At 47.9% G+C, this 27,033-nt stretch overlaps 1 protein-coding gene across 20 annotated transcripts in view; it reads right to left on the bottom strand.

Annotated features, from left to right (window-relative positions):
* Positions 1 to 27,011, bottom strand: part of Nfasc (neurofascin) — a 181,960-nt gene extending 154,949 nt beyond the window's left edge. For all 20 annotated transcript variants that reach the window (XM_005375320.2, XM_005375322.2, XM_005375330.2 and 17 more), the window contains exon 1: positions 26,880 to 27,011. In XM_005375320.2, the coding sequence (XP_005375377.1) occupies positions 26,880 to 26,986 (107 nt within the window). In that variant the 5' untranslated portion in view covers positions 26,987 to 27,011. The remainder of the gene's footprint in view (positions 1 to 26,879) is intronic.
* Between the last annotated feature and the right edge of the window lie 22 nt (positions 27,012 to 27,033).

Genomic DNA, 27,033 nt, shown 5'->3' with positions numbered 1-27,033 from the left:
AGGAAAGGAAAGGAAAGGAAAGGAAAGGAAAGGAAAGGAAAGGAAAGGAAAGGATAGGAAAGAAAAAGCAGAGTGTCTGTATTAAATTCTGACAGGAAAGCTTTAGTATGGGAGGGTAGAGGTTGATGGCTCTGGCTGGCAGCTCTCAGGGTGGCGGCACTGAGGTCCTCCCAAAATGGTGGAGTCGAGAAAGCAGTGAGGGGACACTAGCCTGTGTATAATCAGCCCGTGTACCCTGCCTCCTTGTCACAGCGTGAACAGACTGGTTATGAATGCATTTTGATGAGGACGAGAAAGGACATGTGTGGAAAAGATCCCTGTGGGGATAGGCAGGAATAGTTCCCGAGACACACCAGAGGGGGACATTTCCACTGCAGCTGGTGCTCCTGTCCACCCGGATCCCCGCCTACAGCTCAATGGCCATCAGATTAAATCCCCACTGCCACCTTTTCTGGGCCATCAGGGAGTGAGCTGTGGGCTGGGGGGGGGGGCAGGAGATGATGCTCTTCTTTCCACCAGCAGCTGCTTGTCATGAGGGCCACCCAGCTCACTCGCCTGCAGCTCCCTCTTCTGTTCCCTCCCCAACCCCTGATGTTGCTCACAGATGCTCCCTGAGCATATCTGTATCCCCAGCATGAGGCTTTATCAGGAAACGAACACACCAGGCAGGCAGCTGAGACTGGTCTCCAAGCACCCAGCCCCCTTGGCAGCATCTAGCTTAGGGTTATGTTTTCCTAATCTTTCTGCATGAGGATTTACCAACTCACAGAAGAGACAAGACCCTTAGCAGCAATTACAAGACTAATAACATTAAGTCTTAAATGGTTATTATACGCCCAGATCCCTTATTAGTTGTGACAGCTAGTGAATCAGGGGAGCAGTGAATTTTAATGTGCATGAAAAATAACTTTAAAAAGTCAATGGTCTCAGTCAGTGCAGCTGTGAGACCCAAGACCCGGCCTCTGGAAAATACTAGAAGAGAGATGCAAGAGGGAGCCTGCCCCAACCTTTCATTCATTTTCCCATGACACAGCACAAACACTGACTGGGCCCCCATAGTGTGGTTCCAAGGACAGATGCCCTGGCTGTGTTGCTCACTGTGATGATGGGGGGCACAGGCTATCTGGTTAGCAGCAGGCTCCTAGCATCTTCCCATCCAGAGTCCATAAGGAAGTAAAGAAAGATCAGTTGCTACAGGCAACAATGGGCAGTCCAAGGAGTGACACAAGGGTGACATCCCACTGGAGGCGACCCCTCTGAGGCCAGAAGCACCTACTTCAGTGAGCAGAACATCGTGAAAGGTGAATACAGGCAAGTTCTTGTTGAGGCCTCCAGACAAACGTGACAAGGTGTCCTGGGTGCACTTTGTAAGGTAAGAGGCCGACTGGCTGGAAAGTCAATGAGAACGCCCCCATTAGGACCTCCCAGAAAAAGGTGGGAAAGGAGCTGCTACAGCTGTCAGGGGCCCCAGAGTCCCTGCACTGAGTAGACATGGGCAGGCTCCACACCACAAAGACACATGAGACACATAAGAAAAATGAGGGGGAAGGGAAGTGTCAAATAAAAGGCAAGAAAGGGGGAGAAAGGAACAGCACAGCCAGGCAAGGAAAGGCGGAACTGCCAGGCTGACCCGTTGCTATAGCAACGCCCTCCTGCCTGGTACCCAGGAATTAATTATTGATCAGGGACACTGCTTCTTCCGCCTCCTCAAAGCCCCCAGTGCCCTCCTTGCTACCATCATTATTCTCTCTCCCACTCCACTTATTTTTGTATTTGCCAGAAAGAGTCACTTTGAGACCCAACAGGAGCCCAGAGGAGTCCCAAGGCTACCTCCACACACCCTAGCCTCCCTGGTCATTATGCAGCTTGGCTGTTCTAGCCACCTGTTATGGATTAAATTATGTCTTCCTCAAACTCTAAAGTGGTCTGGTCTTTTCAATGTGACTATATCTGGAGGTAGGGTCTCTAACGAGATAACTAAGGAATATGAGGTCATATGGGTGGGCTCTAGTGCAATATGACTGGTGTTATTTTAAGAAGAAGCAATGGTAGGGCTGAGGATATAGCTCAGTGGCACAGTACCTGCCTGGCAAGTGTGAGGTCCTGAGTTTGATTGCCAGCTCAAAAAAAGAAGAAAAAGAGAAAGACACAATTGAGACACAGACCCTGTGACGACACAGGAAGGAAACAGTCATCTAGAGCTGGGGAGAGGAGCATCAGAGGAAACCTCCCCTGGCAACACTTAAATCTTGACTTCAGCCTCCAGAACTGGGAGGAAATACATTTTTGTTGTTTAAGCCACCTAGTCTATGGGATTTGGTTACAACAGCAATGGAAAACCAAACACTACCCAAGTAGGACGCTCTTAAAGCCAGCTATCACACTGGTGCCCTCACAGGACTGAAAACTGGCTCTGCAGCTGGGTCAGGACTGTGAGATCTCACGTGTCTCTGCAATGGGCTTCTGGGGCAGGAGCTGGGGAGACAGAGAGTACCTGGGTGACAGGCGGCATCCTGGGAAGCACAGCACACCTGCAGCCAGGTGGGCACATACAGGCAGTGCTGTAGCCTGCCTCTATTCTGGGTTACCCTGCTCAGGTACCATGATGGCAGTCGTCGAGCTTCTCAGAGTCCAGTCCCCTCACCTGGGAGAACACAAGGCTGGCAGTAACAGAGCAAGTGTAAGAAAAGGGATGACAGGAGGCAAAAGCAGCCATGGTCCCTGACCAGAGGTGAATGGACAGAAGTTGCTTCTGTGGTACCAGCCAAGCATGTCGAACCAGGAGAGGCTGATCTTTAATTCAAAAGATAAGCACTACTTGGGGGATGTGGAGAAGTTGGAGTCCCATGTTCTGCTGGAGGAATGTAAAAATGGCCTAAGTCTGGTAGTTCCTCCATTAGCTGAACACAGAATTGCCACAGGACCCTCCATTCCTCTCCCAGTGTATTCCCTCAAGAGCTGAAAACAGGTACTCAAACAAGCACCTGTGCACACAGGTTCACAGCAGCAACATTCACAACAGCCGGAAGGGCAATGGCCCAAAAGTCCAGGAACAGGTGAACGGGGAAACGAACTGAAGTGTGGACATTCAAGGGAATATGACTCACCCTCAAGAGGAAGTAGTGATACCTGGGGCAATGTGGACAAACCTTAGAAGTACTGGTAAACACCAAGGGAAAGATGCCAGACACAAAAGACTGCACGTAGTAGGATTCCTTTAGTCTGAAGTAGCCACAATAGGCAAGTCTTTGCAGGCAGAAAGTACAGTAGTGGCTGCCAGGAGCTGGGGAGGAGGGAATGGGGAACATCTGTACAGTAGGTGGGAGATGTCCCTCTGGGGTGCTGGAAGTTTTGAAACTCAGGAGGGGTGGCAGTTGCACAACACTGTGAATCTAGTAAATGTCACTGAACTATTCACTTTAAAATTGTTAATTTTATATTCCGAGAATTTCACTTCAGTAAATTATTATTATTGAAAGTTTAGCCCTATGTATGTGGAGGACCATTCTAGTCTATCTTTCTGTATGTTTGACATTTTATTTCACACACACACACATACACATACACATGTGTGCGTGTGCGAGCGCGTGCATTGCATCTTTTCCAATCTTCCCCTGTGCACCCTCCTCATCAATATCCTCATGCCCAGCTTTACCTGGGGAGCTGTGTCTAGTTCAGCTCTCGGTCCCTCCCCTACCTGTCTGTATTCACTGCCCCACCAGCTCAGTGATCATTTAGAAATCTTCCTGGACTTTTTAGCTCATTCTTCTGACTAGAAAATAAGCCCACAAAGGAAAGGATCACATCTTTTCTTCCTTATTACAAGCAAGGAGCAACGGAATATGGAAATGATGAGACAAATAGACTAGAGGCATGTCCTGGGGGGGGCATCCCTTATCCAAAAATCCAAGACTAGAAATGCTCTGAAATTTAAAACTATTTGCATGCTGACATGACACAGTGTATATCTGCACTAACACTGCAATGCTGGCAACAGAAAAAAGCCGGCTGCATAAGTCAGGTGGGAGAAGGTCCTGGCTTCATCCCTCACTCACTGACTGAACCTGAGTCCTAGGGCTCAGTCAGAATACCCTGCCACGCTGTTGGGAAGCTCAGTGAGAGCCTCCACTTGCTTAAAGGAATGCTGTACACAGTAAAGCACAATACTATTAGTAAAGCACACACCTACTTACTTGAGCTAGTGGCCACGCCTTGTACACCAGCCCAGACTCCCTGAGAAGGTTCACTGGAAAACCATTTCATATGAAAGGCTTCCTTCTCAGGGGACCAAACAGTGTCTGCTCGGTCAGGGTCAGGAAGGGACACTGTAGAAGCAAAGACAAGGGCCTCTAGCTAAACAGACCCATCTCCTGAGAAGAGAGAGAAGCAGAAAGACCCCAGGTCAGAGATGAATGCTCAGGGGAGGGCCAACCAGCCTGCAATAACTCCAGAGTGTTTCCCTCCCACAAGAACAGATGGCAAAGTGAAAGGGGACACCAGTCCTAGGGAAGCAGTATTCAAAGAGTTAATCCCAGAGTGGAACCACCCACCTGTCCAAAAGTCCCTCCCTCCTCAAACCAAAGCATCTGCTGGGAATCAATAGCTTTCCCTCCCTGCAGGTAATTAGGTCAGCTTAGAGGATTTCCCAGGTCAGGAGGGTGGCAGAAGGCAGCATAACAGGGCCCTTTTGTCATAGGCCAGGCTCCCAGTACTGAGCTGGCCCTTCCTCCCACGTCAGACACTCATTTACTGGGTTAAGGGTCAGCCGAAAATGAAGGGCCCCTAATTGGAAAAAAAAAAAAAAAAGTAAGTGGGTAAAGTTATCTACATGCAGCCCTCACTCATTTGTTCGCTGGATGATCCCACTGTCCAAGAAACAGAACAGGTAAGAAATAGAGCAGGCCCACGATTTTAGCTCTTGCTGGTTTATGAACAGGTCAGACAGAAAGGCTGCTGGGGAGAGTGGGCAGTGCACAGCCTGATGACAGGAAAAATCTAGCTGTAGGGTTGTGCTAGTGGTTAAGTTTAGGTTTGCAGGATAAGTCAGAAGCTCCTTTGGAACCCCTCAGAAGGAAAAATAGAAAAGACGCTAAGGAGAGATCCCCACATTGGTTCTTTGGTGGCCCATTTTTTTCCTGTCTCTCTCCCTCCTCACAGGTGGATTCCCCTTGCCAGGAAAGAAGTGCACCCTGTTGGCCCCTGTGGGTGGGAGCAGCAGACTAGAAGAGGGTGGGGTCTGAGAAGTCCAGCAAGAAACTCATTCACACCCTCACCACCGAGACTTCCAGCTCCCCACTCTACTGGTCAGGAGATGGAGGAGATGAAGAGGGGTTGGCATGGGTTTGGTGTGATACTAGGAGCAATGTGAACAGCCGTACTCAGGACACACACAGAGAGCAGAGGTCTCCCACAGGCAGGAAGAGAACACAAAGAACTGACTCAAGGTTCTAACCTCCCCCATTTGGTTGGCTTTATCTTAACTACACCCTAAAATACTACAAGATCCAGTCTAAGGTCTGGGTGTAGAGGGATGCACAAAGAAGGCTCCAGGCTAGGGGTCTGGGACAGCACTCAAGTAGAAATGGACACATGCAAACCAACAGGAAATGGCTAAAGTTGAAGAGGATTAACATAAAAATATAAACTAATGTGATTACGAAAACTAAAAGCCATCCTCTGCACTAAATGTCCAGGCCAAGGCCAGCTTACTGCTGAGCCTGAACACACTCCAGGCTAGCCGCTTCTAATATGAATTTGAAGTACATAAAAGCATTTGTTTCCAGCCTCCACAAAATAAAAATTAGGGAGGATAATCTACAGATATTTTTAAAATGTTATCAGGTAGACCATTCCTAAACCAAATACGGGTTGTAGATGATCTGGGGCTGGGGCTCCCCACACCACTGCTTCCCATCTGTTAGTGTGGCCATAGCAGCACCAAGCCAAGTCGGGAGGACAGTGTCTAAGGACAGTGCTGAGGATGCTTTGGGCTAGGTGAGGCCCCAGTAAGTCCTGACTCCAAGTCCAAGGGACTTCTCCAAGCCAGGTCATCAGTCCTTTCAGAGGTCACTGCCTTCTGCCCCAAAACATGAACTTAAAATGCTGCTGCAATTGAAGACACACCAGCCAGCTCAATGAGACAAAGTTTGCCTGGGAGCCTAGTCAGAGCCCCATGGTACCACAGCAGTACTCCCAGGAGCTCCCAGACTGTGCGCCAAGTTCATCCATCCACAGATGATCCTTGCCAAAAATAACATTTAGCTAATGAGAGAGGAGAAGGAGTACAGTGTGCTTGGTTGTGCTTATTTCTGATCCCAATGGCAGGCTTTAGTCATGGAAGCCAAAAGCGCAGGCCACTGTCCCAGGCGCAGGGTCAACTGGCCTCTGCTTAACTCCCACAGATACAGAACTGACCTCTCACTTTCTCTAGTAGGATCAGATGATCTCTAATATCCCCTCTAATTCTAAGACCCAATGATTCCAAGGACTTGTAAGTTCTTGAGGAAACTGGACAGAAAGCTGCTTTCTGATTTTGGTTCTGATACGTGGAATCTCAAAGATGTGTCTGTTATTGTTTAGATCTAGAATGTCCCCAAAGCTTCTTGTTCAGAGGTTGGGCTTTGGGAAGGTGATTGGATCAATGGGGCACTCTATGCTGTTAGGAAACAGGGCCCCATGCGAAGAAGCAGATCACTCAAGGCATGACCTAGAAGGGTATATCTCCCTCCCCAGCTCTTCACTCTGCTTCCTGGCTGCCATGACATGAGCAACTGTTCTCCATCTAGGCCTTTCTACCATGCTGTTTCTGCCTTAGAGCCTGCTGACCATGGACTGAAACTTCTGAACCCATGAGCCAATATAAACCTCACCTTTAATCGTGGGTGTCAGGTATTGTGTCTCAGGGACAAGAAACATGATTAAGGCAGTGTCCAATTCCATTCCCAATAACAACATGGGGGAACAATGTGTCCCCTCTCCCCATTCAAACTATTATACTCTTCTGTTCTTTGTGGGTTTCAAACCCTGTATATCTTACAATCCCAGAGCATCAGAGCCAGAAGGATCCTAGAGAGTGCATTCTCTAGGGCTTCCCATCTTTTCATCTTATAACCACTGCACAAAAATTTAAAAATATTTTGTTAATTTGGTTATTTTTAAAGGCATACTGTTTGAGATCAGCTCATCATTGGAATTTTTGAGTGTATTTTTAAACCAGTAATTAATAATGATTATTACATGTATAAAGGCAAATTTTACCCTTTTCCCCCTTTTAGCAACAATACATACCGTTACTCAATTTGTCTCAGATTAACTAGATAGAAAAAGCATGACCTATTAATACATTTTTAGATGTTATATCATGCCAGGCTCAGGGGTCAAATTATATCCTAAAACTTTCATCCTAGTTAAGGTATAAAAATTCACAAAAGTTGCCTGCATATCCTGAAACTGGAGGTTCATATTCTTGGTGTGTTGTATGTTTCAAATTGTGTTTCCAAAAAGAAGAGGCTTTCAGATCAATTAACATGTACTTCTCTGTTACAGATCTGGATAGTATCTATTCACAGCAAATGAAAATCCACTTTAGATATAATTATCACTTTTTGAGTACTATAAACATCTTGATGTGTTATAAAAATTTCATCAGCTGAATACAATCTGGTAGCCAGCATCTTCAAACAAATTTGTGGAATAATTATTATTGTGCTCTTCCTTAACTCTGTGAGGTTCCATATGTTTCCTGTCTCCACTAATGGTTCATTATGGATAAAGAACACAATAGATGAATAAGAAGAAAAGCAAATCATAACTATGAGGACAAAACTACCACTGCGGTTGGCAATGTACATCAGATAATACATCACCAAGGACATGTGAGGGGAGTCACATCTCCTCCAGGTCCTCACGCCTGATGCTAGGAGAGTCTGTTTCATATCAAGGAGGAAAACAAGGAATAGAAGCATTAATTGACTGATTAAAATGGAAATGAAGCCAGATGCCATTACAAGTCACTTGAGAACCCCTGAAATTTTAGTATCGCAGGATGGGGGAAAAAAAGTGTTGTTCACCATTGTTTAACTCATTGCCTCATTGAATTTGCTAGAAGAAATTGAGGCCCAAAGAGAATGAGCTACCTGAAGTTACGTGGTGAGTCAGACCACAGCAAGGATTCATCTCCAAGCTGCTGGCTGCTTCTCCCTTCTGAACAGGAGGCCCAATAGGGAAAGGATAGCTCTGAAGTCCAGGTGGCATGAGACAAGACTCCAGTGGTCATACAGGGAGATTGGGAAACAGCTGCCATGGAACTCAGCTGCAGTCCTGTTTGCCTGGGTGCCCCTCATAATGCCAGGCACAGTCCCTAGGCATTTAGGTGGTGTTTGCCAGATAAAAGAAAGGATGAAGGACCAAACACCACAGAGGAGAGATGGTACCAGGGTCAGGATTTGGACTCCGGTTCCCACAGCCATGCAGTGCCTGCTCTGATTCTTCCAGAGCTGGGACAGTGTCAATCTCAGGAAAGCAGTCCCAGCTGCTAGCACTTCCAGGATAGGTGACCAGAACATCATGGGACTGGAGAACTAGGGTGGGAATCTGGAGGTCTGACTATGGTCCTAGCTCTGAAACAAAATGGTATGAAGACCATTACTAAGTTGTTCTCCACTGGGCCTCTTCTTGCAAAATGAAGGCCTGGATTCACAGTTCTCCAAGTGTAGTCCCTAGACCACGAGCCTGAGCATCACAACAGGCATGTATATTCTTGTGGTAGGCCTAAGGCTTACAGAAAAGCAGGCTGGGTTCAGGAATCCATGCTCTAACAAGTGTCCAGGTGATTGGGACGCAGGGTAAAGCTTAAGGGTCACAGATTAGACTGTTTTTAAGGTCCTTGCATTTCTAAACATTCCTATCTAAGCCTGGATAGTAAGATGATGACCAAAATGAGGGTGTTGGTATTCGCAGTGGACTCTTACTGAGTGCTCTTGTGATCCCTTCCAGTGGAAGCTAACTTTGGTAGGGAGATGCAGCCATCAACAGTAGTGGCTGATAAGCACAAGAATAGGTCCACATCTTCCCTTTTGGACTTCTGCCCTCCATGCTTGGATCATAAGCTCCAAAATGACCTGAGAAGCAGGGGAAAGGCATGACACCAATGCAGATGTGTGGCAACACCCAGCATCCACCTAGGCCACCTGGTCTCCTGGGACACATACCTGTCCCCAAGCCCCAGGGCTCTCCTCTCAACATATTAAGCTCGACTTTCTCATTTTGAATACAGCAAAGCTGCTCAATAAATAGTGGCCTGCATACTTTTACCGCTAATTACTTCTCTTGTTAACAGTTGGGCACAGATGACAGTGAATGCTTTGCTAGGAAGTTGCAGGTGCAGAGTGAAGCGAGGCTACAGCTCAGAAACATCCTGAAAAGGGTCAATGGACCCTCCACGAATCCCTGTCCTTTTTGTCTCTATCCCCAACTGCCAGTTGCTAGCAAAAGCTTTCAAATTAAAGTAACACCAATAGAAAAAAAAATGCACATCAGATCTAAATGGTCGTTATTTCCAAATGATTGGGGTCTTCTTTGCTTCTTCTCAAATTTTATGACTTTCTTTTATAACCAGAGAAATAACATTTAAAAGTAAAAAGAATGCTGTATGTTTTACTGTATGTTTTACTTTAATAAAATTTGCCAATTAAAGGTAATGACAGGACTGGGGATACAGCTCAGCCGCACAGTGCCTGCCTGGCAAGTGTGAGGTCCTGAGTTTGATTCCCAGTCCAAAAAAAAGGTAATGACAGAGGGGATTATATCAAATCACAGAATCCCTGACCCACTGAGAACCCGCTGAGAGGCAGAATCAGTGACTGAGAAATAACTCACAGGAGACAGGGTGAGTTGCCCAGGTTTCCCTCCTTGGGTACCTCTGAACCTCAGTGTGTTCCTCTGAGAAATGAAATCATCAGTGCTTCCAGTGTCCAAAAGATGCAGAGACTAAGGTGGAGATGAATCCTCTACACTCACCAACACTGCCCTAGAGCCTCTCTTTGCTTTCACGTTCTCATCAACATCAGATCTGTGACTAATGCCCTTCAACTCCTCTGCCCCAGGATGGATCCTCTTCAGACTAGGAAAGACAGCCCAGACAACTCCCTCCACCTACCACACCACCGCCTGTCTACTGCGCATCGAGAAAGAGGCAAATATGAAGTGATCCACCTCCAAATGAGACAAAAATGCATCTAATCAAGGGCCAGGAAAAAAATCACTGTTTGCAGAATTTTCTGGAGAGAAAAGTGGGGCCAGATGTCAGAAAAGAGTCAAATCCTTAACAGCACCCTGATTTCCCAAGTGCACAGCCAAAGGGTTAGAAGACATAAAAGGAAGGTGGCTAATGGCCTTTAGGGAGAGTGCTAAGAGGAACCTCTATTGCCAGTGTAGTCCCAGGCAAGGCAGTGGTCAGTGGTACAAAGTGACCAGGCCTAGCCAGAACCTGGTCCTTTTTCAGGTTAGTAGCTGTGATAGTTCAATAAGCTCTTTCTCTTCAGAGAAAGGGATAAAAACCTGGACCTGGCTCTCCTTCTTCCCTGTCTCACAAGCGCACCTTGGATCTTGGGTAGGGAGGTGGCATGGATCAGTAAAGATTTTCCATAAACAGATGAGACTTAGGTACCTTGAGCCCCCAGCCAGGAAGGCTGTGATCTGGTCTTGGCTTTGCCATTAGGTGGCCACATAGCTCCAAGCAGGGCCTTTCCTTAGGCTCCATTTTTTTTCTATGCAAAATTAGGGACTCAACATAAATAGTTCCAGAGTCCCTTTAAACTCAGGCTTCCAAGAGTCCCAGGTGCTAGTAGAGGCTCCCTCATAGCCATCTGGTCACATTTGTGCCTTCCTCCTCTTAGCGAGGCCATCGTCCCTAGCAGGAAGGGATAGGAGTGGGTGGGTACACAGCCACCTTGGACCTCAGGCCCAGAAGGTCTTCTCATCACTCCCCATGTATATTTAAAGTACTTAGTACATTGCCCAGCACATGGTAAGCTTGAAATATCCAGTAGCTGCCTTTATTTAGCCTATTATTATTACTGCTACTGCTCTGGCTATAACGATAGCTAGGTATGAGGATGATCATAGGCCACATACCTGAAACCCGTGACCGCAGCACACTCTTGTCCCCCCCATGGTTACTGGTCAGGCCAGTAACCATGGTCAGTTCACACACATCCGAATTTTCCCAACCTGGAATCAGTCCCCAGTGGAGACGGAGATCTACTTTTCCGGAGGCCTGCCACCTCCCTCTCCCCCTCTTGTCTTACACACACACACACACACACACACACACACACACACACACAGAGCAGTCTTCCCTGAGTACCACTGAGAATTCTATAGACGGGACAAAGGTTGGACAAGTGCCAGATGCCCAGCTGCAGCTGAATGTAGGATTCAGAACAGCCTCCACAAAGCAAAAAATGAACAAGCCATGCAGCCCAGCAACCACACAGCCAGCGGTGATGCAAGGAGACAATGGGTTCTTCCCAGGCTTGGCCACCAAGTCCCGTGGCTGTTGAGCCCAGGCCTTGGAACACTGCCAGGGGTGGGAGGGTGCAGTGCTGGTCACAGGATGTCCTGTGCCAGAGGGATTTTACTGGAAGAGACTCTCTTTCCCCCACTTAGGAACCCAGGGCTTGCTTTGCACGGACAGACAGGAAACCAGGGACCAAAGATGGACACCTAGGCTTGCTTCACTCTGATTCATGCCGCTTCCTCAACAGGTGACCAACACTCTGTGCCTTGGTTTCACCATATCTACAGTGGAAATCAGACATTAGCTCAGTGTATTAACTTGGTGCAGCCAATGTAAAAGGATATAATTAGATCACAGGAAATGGCTCATTATGAGAAATGGACTCCAATTCCTTGCCCTGAAATGTACCACTCTCTCCTATCTGTTTCCTTGATTGATTTTGAATTGTTTCCTCATCCTTTCTGGGCCTCATTTTAAAATCAGAAAATGGAGTGTGAACATGGGAGGCTGCTAGTGGTGGAGCTCAGATTGTTGCCTGGCTCCACTCCACTTCCGGGGTGCACTGCTGCCTCCTCAGCAGCCCGGGAGCAAGGACAGCAGGAGTCCTTTGCCCCCTCGCCATGGGGCCAGCGCCCGGGCTTCGCGGCCCACAATGTCCGAGCTGGGCTGTAGGTAGGCCTGGCTCCTCTGGAAGGCTCATGAGACAGCCTTCCTTTTCTGGTTCCACAATGGCTTCCTGGCTTCGGGCATCGGGGTCAGCTCTGTCCCACAAAGTGACATGGGACCGGAAGCTGCCTATGACTCCTTCCGTCTGGGTGGTTCGTGAGCGGTGTGTAGAGGCACCTCCCAGCCGGGGCCTGGCCGCGCTGTGTGGACCCCTGCATCTGCTGCTGTGGGGCGTGGCGCGCAGCGTGGGCACCGACCTTGCCGCCAGCCTGCTGTGGGCCTGCTCCATGCACCTCTACCCCGGCCAGCTCGAGCTCGACGTGGAACTAGTGTCTGGCCACGACAACCACAGGGCGGCTGCCCACTGCCTGAGAGAGCAGCAGGACTGTGAGGACCAACTGGCCAGAGGATGGGGACATTAAAACCTGAGCTGCCCGCGCTCCAAACATGAAATAAAATTGGGAAGTCATCACTTCCTCCTCTCCATCCTCCTTCCCCTTTGGAGACAACCTAATGGGCCTCAGGCACACAAAGTCAGAGCTTTACCTTTCAAGATGCCACATCAAGTTTGCCTGAAAGCTTTCCAGGTACCACAGATTAACATCTCTCTCTCTCTCTCTCTCTTCAAATCCAGGCTCTCTTGTGGTCTGAACCCTCATTTGCATTTGTCTTCTTCACCTGTGTGGTGAGTTACCTGTACCACGTGTGGATGCCTGGGATGCTTCCTCACTACAGCACAGGCTTTTGAGACAAGAACCTGCCTTTTGGTCCCTTATATAACTTCTATAGTACCCAGCATACAACTGAGCATCTATTGGGGTCTCAAAAATATTTTATAGTTGCTCTCTGAAGCCCTTAGGTGTGCTTGGAAAAGGTAGGGTTTGAAGCCACTATCAGGAAGGAGAGGTGGAGACATAATGATGCAGCTAATTCACGAGCACTTCTTATTAGCCAGGGACTGTGTCAGAGGGTCTGTGTACCTTATTTAACAACTCCATGCAGAAGGTTATTAATGGAGATGCAGCAAACAGCTTCAAATGCTGTGTAGCGGGGCCCTGCTGGAAGGGTCTAGAAGGCTTGTGTGGGATTGGATTTACAGATGAAAACCAGAGACGATTTAAATCATTTGCCGAAGATCACCCAGCTAGTGAACTGAGAACCAGATCTGAACCTGGCAGTCTAACTCCAAGTCCCTTGCTCTTATACAATGTTCTACGTCCAAGACCAGATGCATGTACTTGGGTATTTCATAACATGGACTTACAAAAACAAATCTCAGAAGGAGAGAAAAAGGGAAAGGCAGACCAACAATCTGAAGCTAAATCAGTCTAAGAAACAAATGAAGAAGCAAGTATGAATAAAACTGGGGAAATGAGAATAAGAGTACAAGACTAGTTTAATGTCAATATCCCAGTTGTGAGTGTGCACTTTGGTTTTGCAAGATGTTACCATTATGAAAAACACAAGCTTTCTCTAGATAATTCCTACTACTGTTTATGGACTGACTATCTCAATAGAACTTTCAATAATCACAGCCATAATAAAACACAATCATAGGAAAGAGAACATCTTTAGCCACCACTGAGTAGTCTTTGGTGTCTTGAGTCTGTACCTAACACACCAGCATCCAGGTAGACACCAGATAACATCACCAGTTCACTGAGAAAGAGAACATGCTTCATTGTAAGAGCCTCAACTACAATGTTTTATGGTGCCCTCTAAAAGCCCCCTCTTTATTTTTTTAAGGTTTCAGGAGCTTAGAGGAACCATGGAGTATGTGCAAAAAGGATTTTCCCTGTCTAGACCAGAATGGGGCCTTAATTCAGCTTTAACCTAATCCCATTCCAGCCTTCCAGACCTTTCCAGGAGGGCACAGTCTCACAACACTCAAAGATGTTTGCCGCATCTTCAGTACTCCACTTCCCCTACATCAATGGCAGACATCTCCAGCACCCAGTATGTCCACCTTACCTGTGCACTCAACTGTCAGAATGGCATGACAATACACCGCTGGCCCTGTGGCCAGCAGCAGCCAAATGGAGGAAGAAATGGGGCAGAGCCTGGGGACCACCAGCCAAACCCATTCTAGTCCCAACAGTTCACAAAGCCCAAGTCCCAGAAGCCCAAGTCCCAGAAGCCCAGCAGGCTTTACACTGATTCCTGCAGCACACAGCATGGGCCATGCAGGAATGGTCACAGGTCTGTGGAAGTGAAAAGCTTAAGCACTAAAACCCCTAGCTCTGTGGTCAAATGGGCATTTTTTTTTTCTTTTTTTGGTGTTTTGGAAATGAATCATGGATGGCCAGGTTGTGGCTAACAGGAGTTTCATTTTTAGCCCAGGCCTAACTGGAAGTTTTTATTCCCATCAGAAGGGCACACTGACCACAGTCAGAAACTGGGGGAGAGGGGTGTCTCAGATATCTTCAGGGTTGCTCAAAGAGAAAAACAAAGTGGGAAAAGATAAAAGTGAAGATTTGGCACAATAAATGGGGATTCCCAGCATATAAAATGATGCCTAGGGCTGGGGGTATAGCTCAGTGGTATAGCGCCTGCCTGGCAAGTGCAAGATCCTGAGTTTGATTCCCAGTACACACACACACACACACACACACACACACACACACCAAAATGGTGCCTAGCAGCAAACACACTGAAGCAACACAATGTAGAAGCCCTCTGCACTTAAAAGTAATACTAGTCCTGATACAAGAAATCAACAGCGAGCACAGGATTTTATGGAACACAAAGGAGGAAAATCAGCCAAATCAGAAGATGGCAAGAGAACAAATGTGGACCAGATATGAATGGAGAGCTGCTCATACCCTGGTGCAGAGTATTAGAAATTGGTATCTGAGCCCCCTGTATGGCATCCACCCTTCTGTGTAGCAAGGCTCTAGTTTCTAGTCTGATGAGTGGCTTTCTTTCTCAGTGTGGATTCATTTATCCTCAGCTAACACCTGAGAGGGTGCTGAGTTCAACACCTCTTTCAGGTACAGATAAGCATCTGAACTAGGTGGCTCCTCCTCCAGTTAATCTGCCATTCCCACCCCTAACACTGACCAGCTTCACTGCTGAAGCGAGAAGGGTGGGCAACAGCAGGGCAGATCTCAGGGCCTCCTCTAATGCCAAAGCAACTGGAGGAGACATGTGCCCCGACCACCCACCCAGGGTGGGGGCTCCAGCAACAGGTGATGAAAGCACTCTGCTGATATCACACCTGGAAGCAAGGTGGCTGAGGACTGCCCCCCTTCTATATCCCCATTTCCTTTCAGTACCAGCACACAAAGTAAACCAAGGCAAGCCAAAGAGACTGCACGTGGGTTCAGTGGCTCTATCGTGCAGACAAGGGTCCATAGGAGCAGATGGTGACTCTTTTCTGGAGAGTCTTGGGCCTGAGGAGCAAGGGAGACTGACAAGTGTGTCTTGATGTTACAGTGTCACTGAGACCCAGCCAGTGCCAGTGCTCTTAGACCCGGAGGAAGACTGGAGTTTCCATGATACCCAGACTCTTGCTCTTTAGTACAAGCAACCCTCAGACCAAGAAGCTTCTCAAAGAGGCCATCAGCCCGTACTGGAACCCAGAACTTTGTGACAAGTAATGAGCCATGTTCAGGAGACCCATGTCTGATCCCAGCTCTGACACTCAGAACTAGGCCATTTTGGGAGAGTTGATCCTCATTCTGAGCTTCTGTCTTCTCAATGTAATGGATATAACAGCACCTAATCCAATGACTCAGTGATATCATGTGCTCATTAAACAACCCTCTTAGATGTGGTGTCCCCACTTTACAACAAAAATTAAATCTAGCGAAGGTTAAATAGTTTGCCCTAGTCTCATTGGCTCTGTCAGGTCCCTAATCAGTGCCCTTTTTGCCACCCCACACTAGTATCATCATCCATTCAATATTCATTTTCTGCAAGTTGACCAAGTTCCTGGCACTGGATACTCACTGCAAGTTATTCTTCCAACAGTAGAACTGGCCTGCTCCAAACAATCATGCTTTGATCCTACTCTTGTAGTAAGCAGCTGAGTAAAGCACCGTATGCTAACTATGAGCTACATGGGGAAGGCACTCATGATGCAAAACATCTCTGTTCCCAAGCCTCTTACAATCCTTGTGGTCAAGGAGGGCACAGCCTGGTGTAAAGCACAGCAGAGGCTTGAGAATTCACATGTAGAATCTTGTCCATCCGAGTATGGCTTGTGGACAGCCAGTCCTGGCATTCCCTGGTAGCCTCCAAGAAGTGCAGAATCTCAGGCCCAACCCTGACATACTGATTCTAAGTCTGCAGCCTTCCAAGGTCCCAGGAGACCTGTATGTGCAGGGAGGCTGAGAAGCACTGTGGTGAGCGACAGCACCCTCCTTGAACCCAGCCAAAAGGGCCATTCCCAGCTTCACCTGGGAGACATTGCTCACCCTCTTCTTGCCAGGCAAAGCATACACCTAGAGAGTAAAACAGAGATCTGAGTGACCACAGGGAGCCATGTTACCAAGCTCTACTTCTGTTTTTTCTTTTTCTTTCTTTTTTTTTTTTTTTGGTACCAGGAATCAAACTCGGGACCTCACACTTGCCAAGCAGGTTCTTGTGCTGCTGAGCTATATCCCCAGCTCCAACAAGCTCTACTTCTGTCTCCTCCAGATCTGTCCCAAGCCAGCATCATGGGATGCCGTGTCCTAGAGCTGCTAGAATCCAAATGAACCCTTTCATGACTAAGTGGAAGTCTCAAAGTAAGATCCTGTCACCATTTAAGGGATAAAAAATAAAAGGAAAATGGGCGTGGTGGTGTGTACCTATAATCCCAGCACTCTGGGAGGTTAAAGCAAGAGGATCACAAGTTGAAGCCCAGCTTGGGCAATTTAACAACTCAGCGAGATCCTGTCTCAAAATAAAAAATGAAAAGGGCTAAGAATCTAGCTCAGTGCAAAGGCCCTGGGTACAATCCCTAGTACTGCAAAAAAAAAAAAAAAAAAAAGTGAAAGGAGTTTCTTCCCCTTCCCCACTATCCCTTCCCCCTTCTGGACTGTTCTTTACTACAGAAGTGGTAAGTTCAGCCACAACACAGCCCCTGAGACAGCAAGCTGCCTGACCACCCATAAAGATGGCACTTGTACTGCAGGCATGGAGGTGGCTGGTACTAGCTAAGCCTTATGAAGGACAGAATCCTCAAGGGATGGCCAGACAGAGGCAACCATCATCGGGCCCTCCAGTGTCCTGTACCCAACCCTGGCTCTGAAACCCTACTACCACTTGCCTTTGTTTCCACCTAGCATGTGTGTGTGTGTGTGTGTGTGTGTGTGTGTGTGTAATTTTTCACATGTGCCTGCCTCTAGGCTCCCATCAGCCTAGAAGCAATCATCCTCACTCCTCCTTTGTCACTTCCCACAATACTAAGTGCAAAGACTTGCACCCAGCAGGAGCTTGATAAATATTATTTGTATTCACACGCACACATTTTCTAGGGGTCAGACCCACAGCTCCAGGCTAACAAAGAGCTACTCACAAGCAGGCATCTATTAAGGAGGACTAACACCACATTGAAATTCTATGGGAGAAAACAAGAAGGCCTCCCCTGAACAATGACATACTCTGGCTTGAGAAATAGTCTTATACATAGTCTTATAAATAATCTTATACATAGCAAGCCTAAAATACCAGAGACCGTGCACATCAACGGCCATGTGCCAACACAATGGAAAGTTTCTGCTCTAGTCCTTTGACTTGCTTACTGATTGGCATTTTAAAGTATTTCTCACTTTGGAACTTCTACCATTCACCCATACCCCCATCCAGGCCAGGTACACCAGATAAACAGGATGAGAGAGAGGAAAAAAAAAACCCTAGAGTTAGAGCCAAACATAGCAGCACATGCCTTTAATCTTAACATGGAGGCTGAGGCAGGAGGATTACAAGTTTGAGCCCAACCTGGGCAACTTAGTAATTTAGTAAGATTTTATCTCACATTTTTTAAAAAAATTATTTTAAAGGGCTGGAAAGGGATGGAGGGAGGGGGTGGAACAGAAGAGAAAAAAGACATACAAAGAATTAAGACGTGTTATGTATATACACCAACTCCCCATGATAAATGTAATCATTATCTACTGCAAATCTGTACTAATAAAAAGGGCTGAGGATGTAGTTCAGTGTGAAGGCCCTCATATCACAATAAAAAGAAATAAGAAGAAGAAATGCAAAGTTAGAATAGGAGATGGATCAAGATCAGAAACCTTTCTCTAGTGGATACCTACAAGCATCTGACACTATAGCCTATCATTCATCCCCACCATACTTCAGGGCCAGGTCTCCAGCCCTAAATGCTGCATAGCTTGCACATTTGAGGCTCCAAAAAGTCTTGGATCAGGTCCCTAGGATCTCAGCCAGAATCCAAGGAGACTTCTCTCTGCCCTTGAACAGAAAATTGCAGGGCATCCCATAAGGTTGTTTTTACTATGAAAACAAGAAAAGGCAAGGTGAAACTCACAGCTGGATACAGACTGCATCTGGATTCAGCATGGGGCTCTCTCCAGCAATTTGTCCAACTTACCCTCATTCAAAAATCCAATTCACTCTGCATCAGGGAAGTATGAGGATCCAATAAGCACCAGCAAGTGGCCAAGGTCAAGTATTCTGATGATATGGAGTTGTGCAGTCTAATACAGTACCACTAGACACATTTAAATTTAAACCATTTAATTCAAAATTCAAATCTTTAGCCACACAAGCCATATTTCACAGGTTCAAGCCCCATAGAAATAGTGGCTATCATGTTGTACAGTGCAGATATAAAATATTTCTATCAGCACAGAAAATTCTATTGGAAAAACTCACATGGAGCATTAAATATTTTTATTTGGATCATGAATGGTGTCTTCTGGGAACTTCTGCTGCTCTCTCCCAGTTTGCTGAAGAGGTTTTAGGTGCTCTTTGGGATGCTGAGCAAGGGGATGCATTTTCACTACAAATGAAGCAATGTGCTAAAATTCTTGTGTAAACACAAAGACCCCAAAGTGAAGCTTGGGGGCGGGCTGGTCCATGGGCCCTCTGAGCATGCACATATGCACACACACAAGCTGTACTTTTAAGAGGATCCATCCTCTTGCTTTTGTCACAGGTAAAGTCACTGTAAAGTCACGTGCTATAACCAACTTCTGCCAGAAAACCCACATGCTGCCTAGTTCTAGCTAGAATCATTTTCCGTGTCCCTCTGGATATTTTAAGCATTGGGAGCCCTATTTTCCAACCTTTCAGAAGACAGGTCAGCACTCTGGACAGCGACACACTCCCTCCCAGGGTTCCTGAAAGTTTCTGAATTCACTCCCCTTCTCCCCACACAGCCCTTCATAAGGAGCCATCCCTTCCGAATCCACTAGGTCCCTGGGACCCAGTTGTCCTTTTACTTCTAATGCTACTTTTCCTTGTTGTCTTTAGAGCAAGAGCCACTTCAGCTAAGCAGCTCCAAGTGCTTCTTTTTCACCTATATCAAGATGAAATCCAACTCCTTGGTCTAAAAGCCACAGTCCTCCGCAATCTGGCCCAGCTCAACCCCTCCAGCTGCACCTTCCACTGCATCAGCCCAGCCAGCTCACTATACCTGACCACACTACTTCCCTCCTCCAAACCTTTGATTATGTTCCCTTTTACCCCAGCAGAAATACCCATTTCCTTCCTCTGCCCATTCAAATCATGCCTCTACCACTCTTCAAAATCTTTGCCAAGATTTCAGACTTTAGTCTCATTGATTTCCTTCCTTCTCTGATATCTCAAAGCATTTCTAGTTTAGATTCACCTTTAGGGAGTATAATTACATATCATCTTGTGCAATTACTAGGTTCACATATGGTTTTTAAAGTTCCAGGTGGGCCAACATGCAGAAGAACTAGATTTTCCCAGCAAATACCTATACAACCACAAAAGTCATGCCACAAAAGTCTTCTGGGTCACAGATTCTTGATCAATAAAATAATTATCTTGGACTAAAACATTTCTAACCTTCATGAATCAAGGATTCTCTCAAAGCAAATTTCCACCTAGAAGGATGTGTACCTAGTATAAATTTCAAAGAATAACTGCAACTGCAATGAATATTTTATAAAATAAGGACAGAGCCGAGGGCTGGGATCAACTAGAGAATCCTGGACTAGTTTCCAATGTGAGTTCCAAAGGCTTTAGTTCCACTCAGTGTGTGATGATCACAAAGAGATCTAGTTTCTGTCCTTGTCTGCATCAGCATAGGAAAACTGTCTGTGGCCTCAAAGGCATTTTCCTTCATAAAGAATGTGTCACCTCCAACATGTGGAAAAATACCACACAATGGGTATTACAACAACGGCATGATAATAATGTCTCCCGTATAAATTTCTCTCATATAGGTCAGCTGACAGCCCACAGCAGTGTACTAACTTCATTACTAATTACACATAAACCAAGACAGATGATGGAAAATAACAAGAAGCACAAATGTTGGCGGTGACCCAAAATAAAAAACTGGTTGGTCTCAAAAGTTAAGATGTTCTAAGAATAGTAGAGAAATTGACTTCCAGTTTCAGCTCAATATCATATCTTTCTGTCAAAATGATTGTTATAATACTTCCTCATAATTAACAACCTATTCTTGAAGTATTCACTTTGTGTGTCTATACACAATAAGATGGAGGAGTAGGTGTGATGGTGCACACCTGTAATCCCAGCACTCTGGGAAGTAGAGGCAGGAGGCTCCCAAGTTTGGGCTCAACTTCACAACTTAGCAAGACTTGGCCTCAAAATTTAAAAAGATAAAAATAAAAAGGGCTCGGCTGTAGCTCAGTGCAAAGATCTTGGATTCAACTGCTGGTACCACAAAGAAGGATATCGCGGTGACCATCTGCTCTTGCACAAGGAAAAATTGAGGCCAGAAATGCATAATAACTTGTGCATTGCAAGTGAGATAAAAATCTGGTCAGAATAATTTCACTAACATAGGCAGCACATGTGTGCATGCAGGTGTGTGTGCATGCATGTGCACACCTTCCAAGGACTGCTAGAAAGGGAAGAGTTAAGAAATGCACTGATCCTGGAGCTTGAAACTTCCACTAAATCCTTGTTTAAAAAGAAGTACAAAAATAAATAAATAAATAAAGCCGAAGCCAACTGGCCGGTATCAGTAAAGAAAGAGGGAGTTCTTACGGGAAAAGTCCTTGGAATTACTCTGTCAGACATTTACTCTCATCCCAGAAAAATCACAAGATCTAAGAACAAAACTCAGCATCTGGTGAACCTGCTCCAGGTGGACTACACCGGATCCAGGATCAGCATGAAGGTAGAATTCCCCTGTCCCTAGGAAGCCCTGACCCAAGCTGGCCATCCTAAGTGCTCAGAGAAGCAAAGCAGAAAGACGCCAGCACTAGCAGGGAGGAGGAACAAGGAAGGATTCCAGCACTCAGAGCACACCTGCTCTTTCTCTGGCACTCTGATCATAAAGCCTTCAAGTGCTGCTTCTCAAGACATACCTCAGGTACTTCTAACACTGTCTGGAATTAGCAAGTGTCCCTTGTATTTGAACACACATCTCATCACCTGTACACCTAGCACATGAGACCATATGAGACAAGGTCACATAAGTCTCTATGATGCTCCAGAAGATGATATGATACCCCTGACCCAAATAGTAGGTGCTGCACAAATGTTTGGTACTGATGATGAGGATGATTAGACTTTCCAGAAAGTTCAGCTGCCAACTAAGGGCAGAACTGTGTGTGAAGCTAAATGTGTGGGCTGGGTAGGGCACACAGAAAAATGCATCGAAAAGGAGCCCACTTGAAAGACAACAGTCTTTTCCAACTCTGTGCCTGCTCAGGACTTCTTTAAGAAGGACTGAGACAGAAATCCTCCTTGTCAACCCCTGAGAAGCTGATCCTAGGCTGTTTATCTCGTTAACTCTGTTTATTGTGATCTGGGTAAGACGTTCTGAAGCCCTCCAAGCCCCTCTCTAATTAAATTCATTAGAACAGATTGGGGCTTTCTTTCCGGATCTCAGAAAAATTAACACCATGATTAGCATCATAATGACAAGGAAGGGGCTGCCAGGGAGGCCTTGCGGGAGCGGCTGGAGGGGAAGAGTGAGGAGGAGCAGGTGAAGGAGGAGCGGGCAGATGCTCAGGCAGCTGATTCCCAGAGGAGGGAAGCTGCTGGAGCTGAAGGGGATGATGAGGCCTGAGATGATGACCCCACTGTGGCCCAAGCACTCCAAATTTTTCAGGGGATTGCATTTGCAAAGGGAAGGAGTAGACAAGAAATTAATCCACAATATAAATCATAGAGACATGGCTTCCAGGTTGAGGATTTGCAGAGATAGAGGTATGGGTTTTGAAGTCAAACAAATATTGGTTTAAATTCTAGCTCTGCAACTCACCTGTTCTGTGATCTTAAACAAGTAACGACCTCTCAGTCTGTTTTATTACCTGTGAAACCAGAACCCTAACAGTATCTCTTTTATGGAGTTAATGCTTATGATGACTATATGAAGTGATGTGTTCCAACCACATAATGGAACACCTAGCACATAGTGAGCACTCAGTAACAACAGCTATCGGTATTATGCCACTTCTGTTTCCCCTGGCTTGAAAGAAGGGTGGCTCCAGACATCTCAAGCTGGCTGGACAATCTGACCAATGCCCTGGGTCAGCAAAACAGCAGAAGTGCCTACCCAAGCACGCGCATAGCCATTAGCTGCCACTGCTGTGCCCCCGCAGTCCCAGAGACCAGGCCATACGCATCCAACATCTGGCTCTGCATCCAGGCCTGAGCCCTCACTGGTTGCTCTGAGTCACTGCTCAAAGGCTTGCATCAAGTTGCCACAGTCAAGGCAGGGGGCTGGCCAAACAGCTTGGGGACTATCCCAGGTCCTCTGTGCCAAACAGCTTGGGGCTCTCCCACCGTGACCCCTCTGCCATGCTCCTCTTGTAGTAGGAACCAATCTAGCCTCTGTTAGAGCACATTTCTTGTGCTTATTTTAATTTGTTTTCACTTTTTTCTCTCCAACTCAGTTTATATGCCCAGCACTCAGCACAGTTCCTGACATAGGCTCAAAGGCTGGGGACACAGTAATGAAATGGACTAAATCAAACAAGCAGAGTGGGGAGGGGCCGCTCAGATGAGGTTGGGAGTCTCCACCTTTGGGTTCTTCTCCTGGCTTGGCAATGGGTGTTCCAGGTAACCTGTGCTTGAGTGTTTAACTTCTGAGGGTGTCTTCTGCTTACCATCAACCTCCCCTCCCCTGCTTGGACCTCCCTGATGACTTTTCACAACTCCAAGATCCTTTCACACATACCAGAGCTCACGATATTTGCTTCTGTGCATGATCCTCTTGCACGCACTTGCTATTTCCCCAGTAGCTGGGAGCTCTCTGAGGGCAGGCAGGCCTCTTTCCTCTGACTTGCTCTGACATTTTAAGCACTTCCACATTTTGGCCTTGAAATACAAGTGCTTAAGAGATAGAGTAGAAAGAGTTAAGTGGCCCTGACCTCATCCCATAGTTCCCTACAGGGTTTCCCCACTGGGCTGCAGCAGTTTGGGAGGGGGCTTGTTCAGCTACCCACACAGCATCCCCCCCTTGTCTCTCAGGCTGGGGACCTGATGCACCATGAATCTCACTTCCTGCTCCACCCTCTTCCTGACAGCCAACTTCAGGGTCAGCCTGGAGCTATGGACCTATCGTTCCTTTCTGGATGGAGCCAGGCATGGTGGTGCATGCCTGTAATCCCAGCACTCGGGAGGCTGAGGCAGGAGGATCTGTTGCGAGTTCAAGGGCAGCCTGGGCTACAAAGTGAGCTCAAGGCCAGCCTGAACTGCATAGCCAGACCCTCTCTCAAAAAGACAAAAACAAAAACAAAAACAAAAACAAAACTTTCTGGATGGAATCAATGGAACCCTCTCCATGGCTGTGGGTAAGAGGAGCCAATACCATCAGAGTTCAGATCCAGCTGTCCAGCACCCCTGTCCACATACCATCACCTGCACTGTCTGATGACCTGTCTCCCTTTCCCATCACACTGGGAGCACTGAGGGACTTCACTCTGTTTTACTTTCCCTCTCTACAATCTTGGCACTTAGCAGAAGAGCACATAAAGCTGAATGAGTATCTGTGAAATGAGGAAGCTGCATCCTGCCTTAAGTTCCTGCCAGAAGTGGGGAACTAGTTGCAAAAACATGATCAGAACTTTGGAATCCTGTCCCTCAGTCACTGCAGAAATAAGATCTTGCTCTGACTAGGTCCCCTCAGAATCCAAATCCAAAACCAAAACTCCAGCTACTTCTCCATTGTGAAAGGACCAGCTATCACAGGCACAGCCGGTTCAGCCCACAGGGAGCCAGGGAAGCACAAGTGTCAGGTCTTGCCCAGCTCTCGGGGGAGCTGGCTCTTTTCTCTGTGTGCCTGGTTTCACCCTCTGTAGCCTCTGAGATGCCAAACAAGGGGGTGAGAGGTAAGATGCAGTGCCCAGAACTGAGAAATAAGTATGCTGTTATCAGAATCCCCCACTTTATCCAAGCCCCAATCAAGTGATTCAACGTCAGAACCTTTATCCAATCAGCTTGCGACAACAGCTGCAGGTGATGCCTCCTCCCTGTACCAGGAAAAGCTGGCAGCCCAGAAACACGGATGCCAGGGGAAGCTTCTGCCCCACCCCCACTGGTTGCCAGAATGCACACCCCCTGGACAGGTCCGGTCTCTGGCCCATACTGGGTTACCACATATCATCTGAAGGTGTCTGACCACTCAGATTTCCAAAGTGAGGAAGCCTCCCGGAGAAGGGGCAGGGTCTGTCTGCAGTTGCTCTCCACCTCCCAACTCAAGCGTCTGGGTTTCAGCCGAGGTCCCCAGGGCAGGAAATGGACTGTCATTGCCTACCTCATGGTGACAAACAATTTCTGGAGCTTTGTGTAAATGTCTTTCCCCATTTGTGTTCTCTCCCTGTCTTTCTACATACACACACACACACACACACACACACACACACCCCTTCAGCTGAACTCAAAGACTAGGGAGGGAAATAACTCCCTCCAAAGTGGCCACTCAGTCAAGACAAAGGGAGAACACATTCTGTGCATTGCAGACCACTCATCTTTAACTCTTCCTGCAGCATGATTCCTCCAGACCCTTCATCCTCAGCCAGAGGGAGGACAGACCTTCACCTCCCTTCCTCTCCCCACAGCCCACATTCACAGCTGACACAGTCCATGTCCCAACTGCACACATATTCCTTGGGCTCTGGCTTCTGCTTAAAGTTTTATGCAGCCTGTCCTTGCCTTGCTGGAGATGTGACTGGGGCCCAGCTGCGTTCACTACAGTTCCAAGGGTAGATGAGATGTGCTAGGCCCTCATGTACCCCTCATGCCAGGCGGAGAGACAGGAAGAAAGGGGGCACTGTCATCCACTCCTCTAGACCAAGGGAGGAGGCCTCTCCATCCAGCACACACACACACACACACACACACACACACACACACACACACACATGGCCCAAGCCAGGAGCCAAGGAAGGAGCCAGAAGCAGACCCTGGCTCGGAGCAACAGGGGCTGCAGTGGGGACCAGAGTCTAGGTGATTCAGCACTCTGCCCACTCTCAAGTCAGCCTTGGGCCACACTCAAGACGGCGCCTGATGCCAAAGTGCTGACTTGCAGGCTGAGGAAAAGTCCCGTCTAAAGTGCCCAATTCTCCAGCCCTCTGGCAGGGCATTCATCCAGGCCCTTACCCGCTAGGGTTCCACACAGGACTCAGGGTGAACCTACTGGGCCACCCCTTGAACCTGCCCTTCCCCATCCTTGCGCTTAGCATCCCTCGGAGGCCATCTAGGAAACAAACCTGAATAGCTGAGGGGAGGGGAGGCTGGCTGGGAATGCAAAGAGGCCTGCAGACACTCGGCACCCTTCCCCAGGCCATGGCCAGGATCAAGGCGCAGACACGGCTATAAGTGGACTGCGACCACAACAGTGAGTCCATCCAGCATTCAGAGGCCTAGGCCTCCCCAAGCCGCGAAGAAGGACCCTGGGGCAGCGAGGGAGCCAAGGACAACCACCTGGTGTAAGCTGCCCCAGGAAGGGCGAGTAGAGAGAAGGAACTGGGTGGCAGGCCAGCTGGGAGCCAAGGGGAGAAGACGGAGTGCTTGGGAGGAATTACGGTCCTGAGGAGACCGGGCAGCCGGCAAGGGGCGGGATGGGCTGTGCAGGGGATCTGGGGGAGGGCGGAAGAACGGTCAGGGAGCTCTCAGAGGAGTGACAGGGGCAAGGCGTGGGGGAGGGCAAGAGAAGGGCTGATGTGTGGGGTAGGAAAAATAGGACAAGTGGGGTAATGCAGAGTGGGGTGTTGAGGGAAATAGGGGCCTAAGGGCCAGCAGGGCCCGTGGATGACAGAGGCGGGGACAGAGGAACGGGGGAAGAGAATGAGGGTGCGGGAAGGGGAGGGGATGCAGGCACCGAGCGAGAAAGGGTGTAGAGTGGGCGAGGGAGGGGCTGCACGGGGTGCCTGGGGGCGACGCCAGAATAGGATGGGTCCGGGGCAGGTGACAGCGGCGCGGAGGAGGAGAAGGGAGGTGGCCAGAGGGGGAGGGGGACAGGTTGGAGGATGGAGACGACCGAGGAGGCGGGAACCAGGGGGTAGACGGGCTTCCGTGACCCCCGGCTGACCCCCACCTGGTCTCCCGGGTGTCCGCGCTCGCCTACCTCCGAGGGCTCGGGCTCCGGCTCGGGGCGCAGTCCGTGCTGTCCGCTGCGGTCGCCGCCACTTCCCCCGAGTCCCCTGCAGCGCCTCTCGCCGCCAGCCACCGCATTAGGGCAGAGACCAGCCCGTGCGCGTCCCCGGCGGCCGCGCGGCCCC

The sequence above is a fragment of the Chinchilla lanigera genome, unplaced genomic scaffold (genome assembly GCF_000276665.1).
Source record: "Chinchilla lanigera isolate Chin_1 unplaced genomic scaffold, ChiLan1.0 scaffold00005, whole genome shotgun sequence".
Taxonomy (NCBI): domain Eukaryota; kingdom Metazoa; phylum Chordata; class Mammalia; order Rodentia; family Chinchillidae; genus Chinchilla; species Chinchilla lanigera.
Note: the sequence above shows the minus strand (reverse complement) of the source record. Positions and strands in the feature narration are given on the sequence as shown.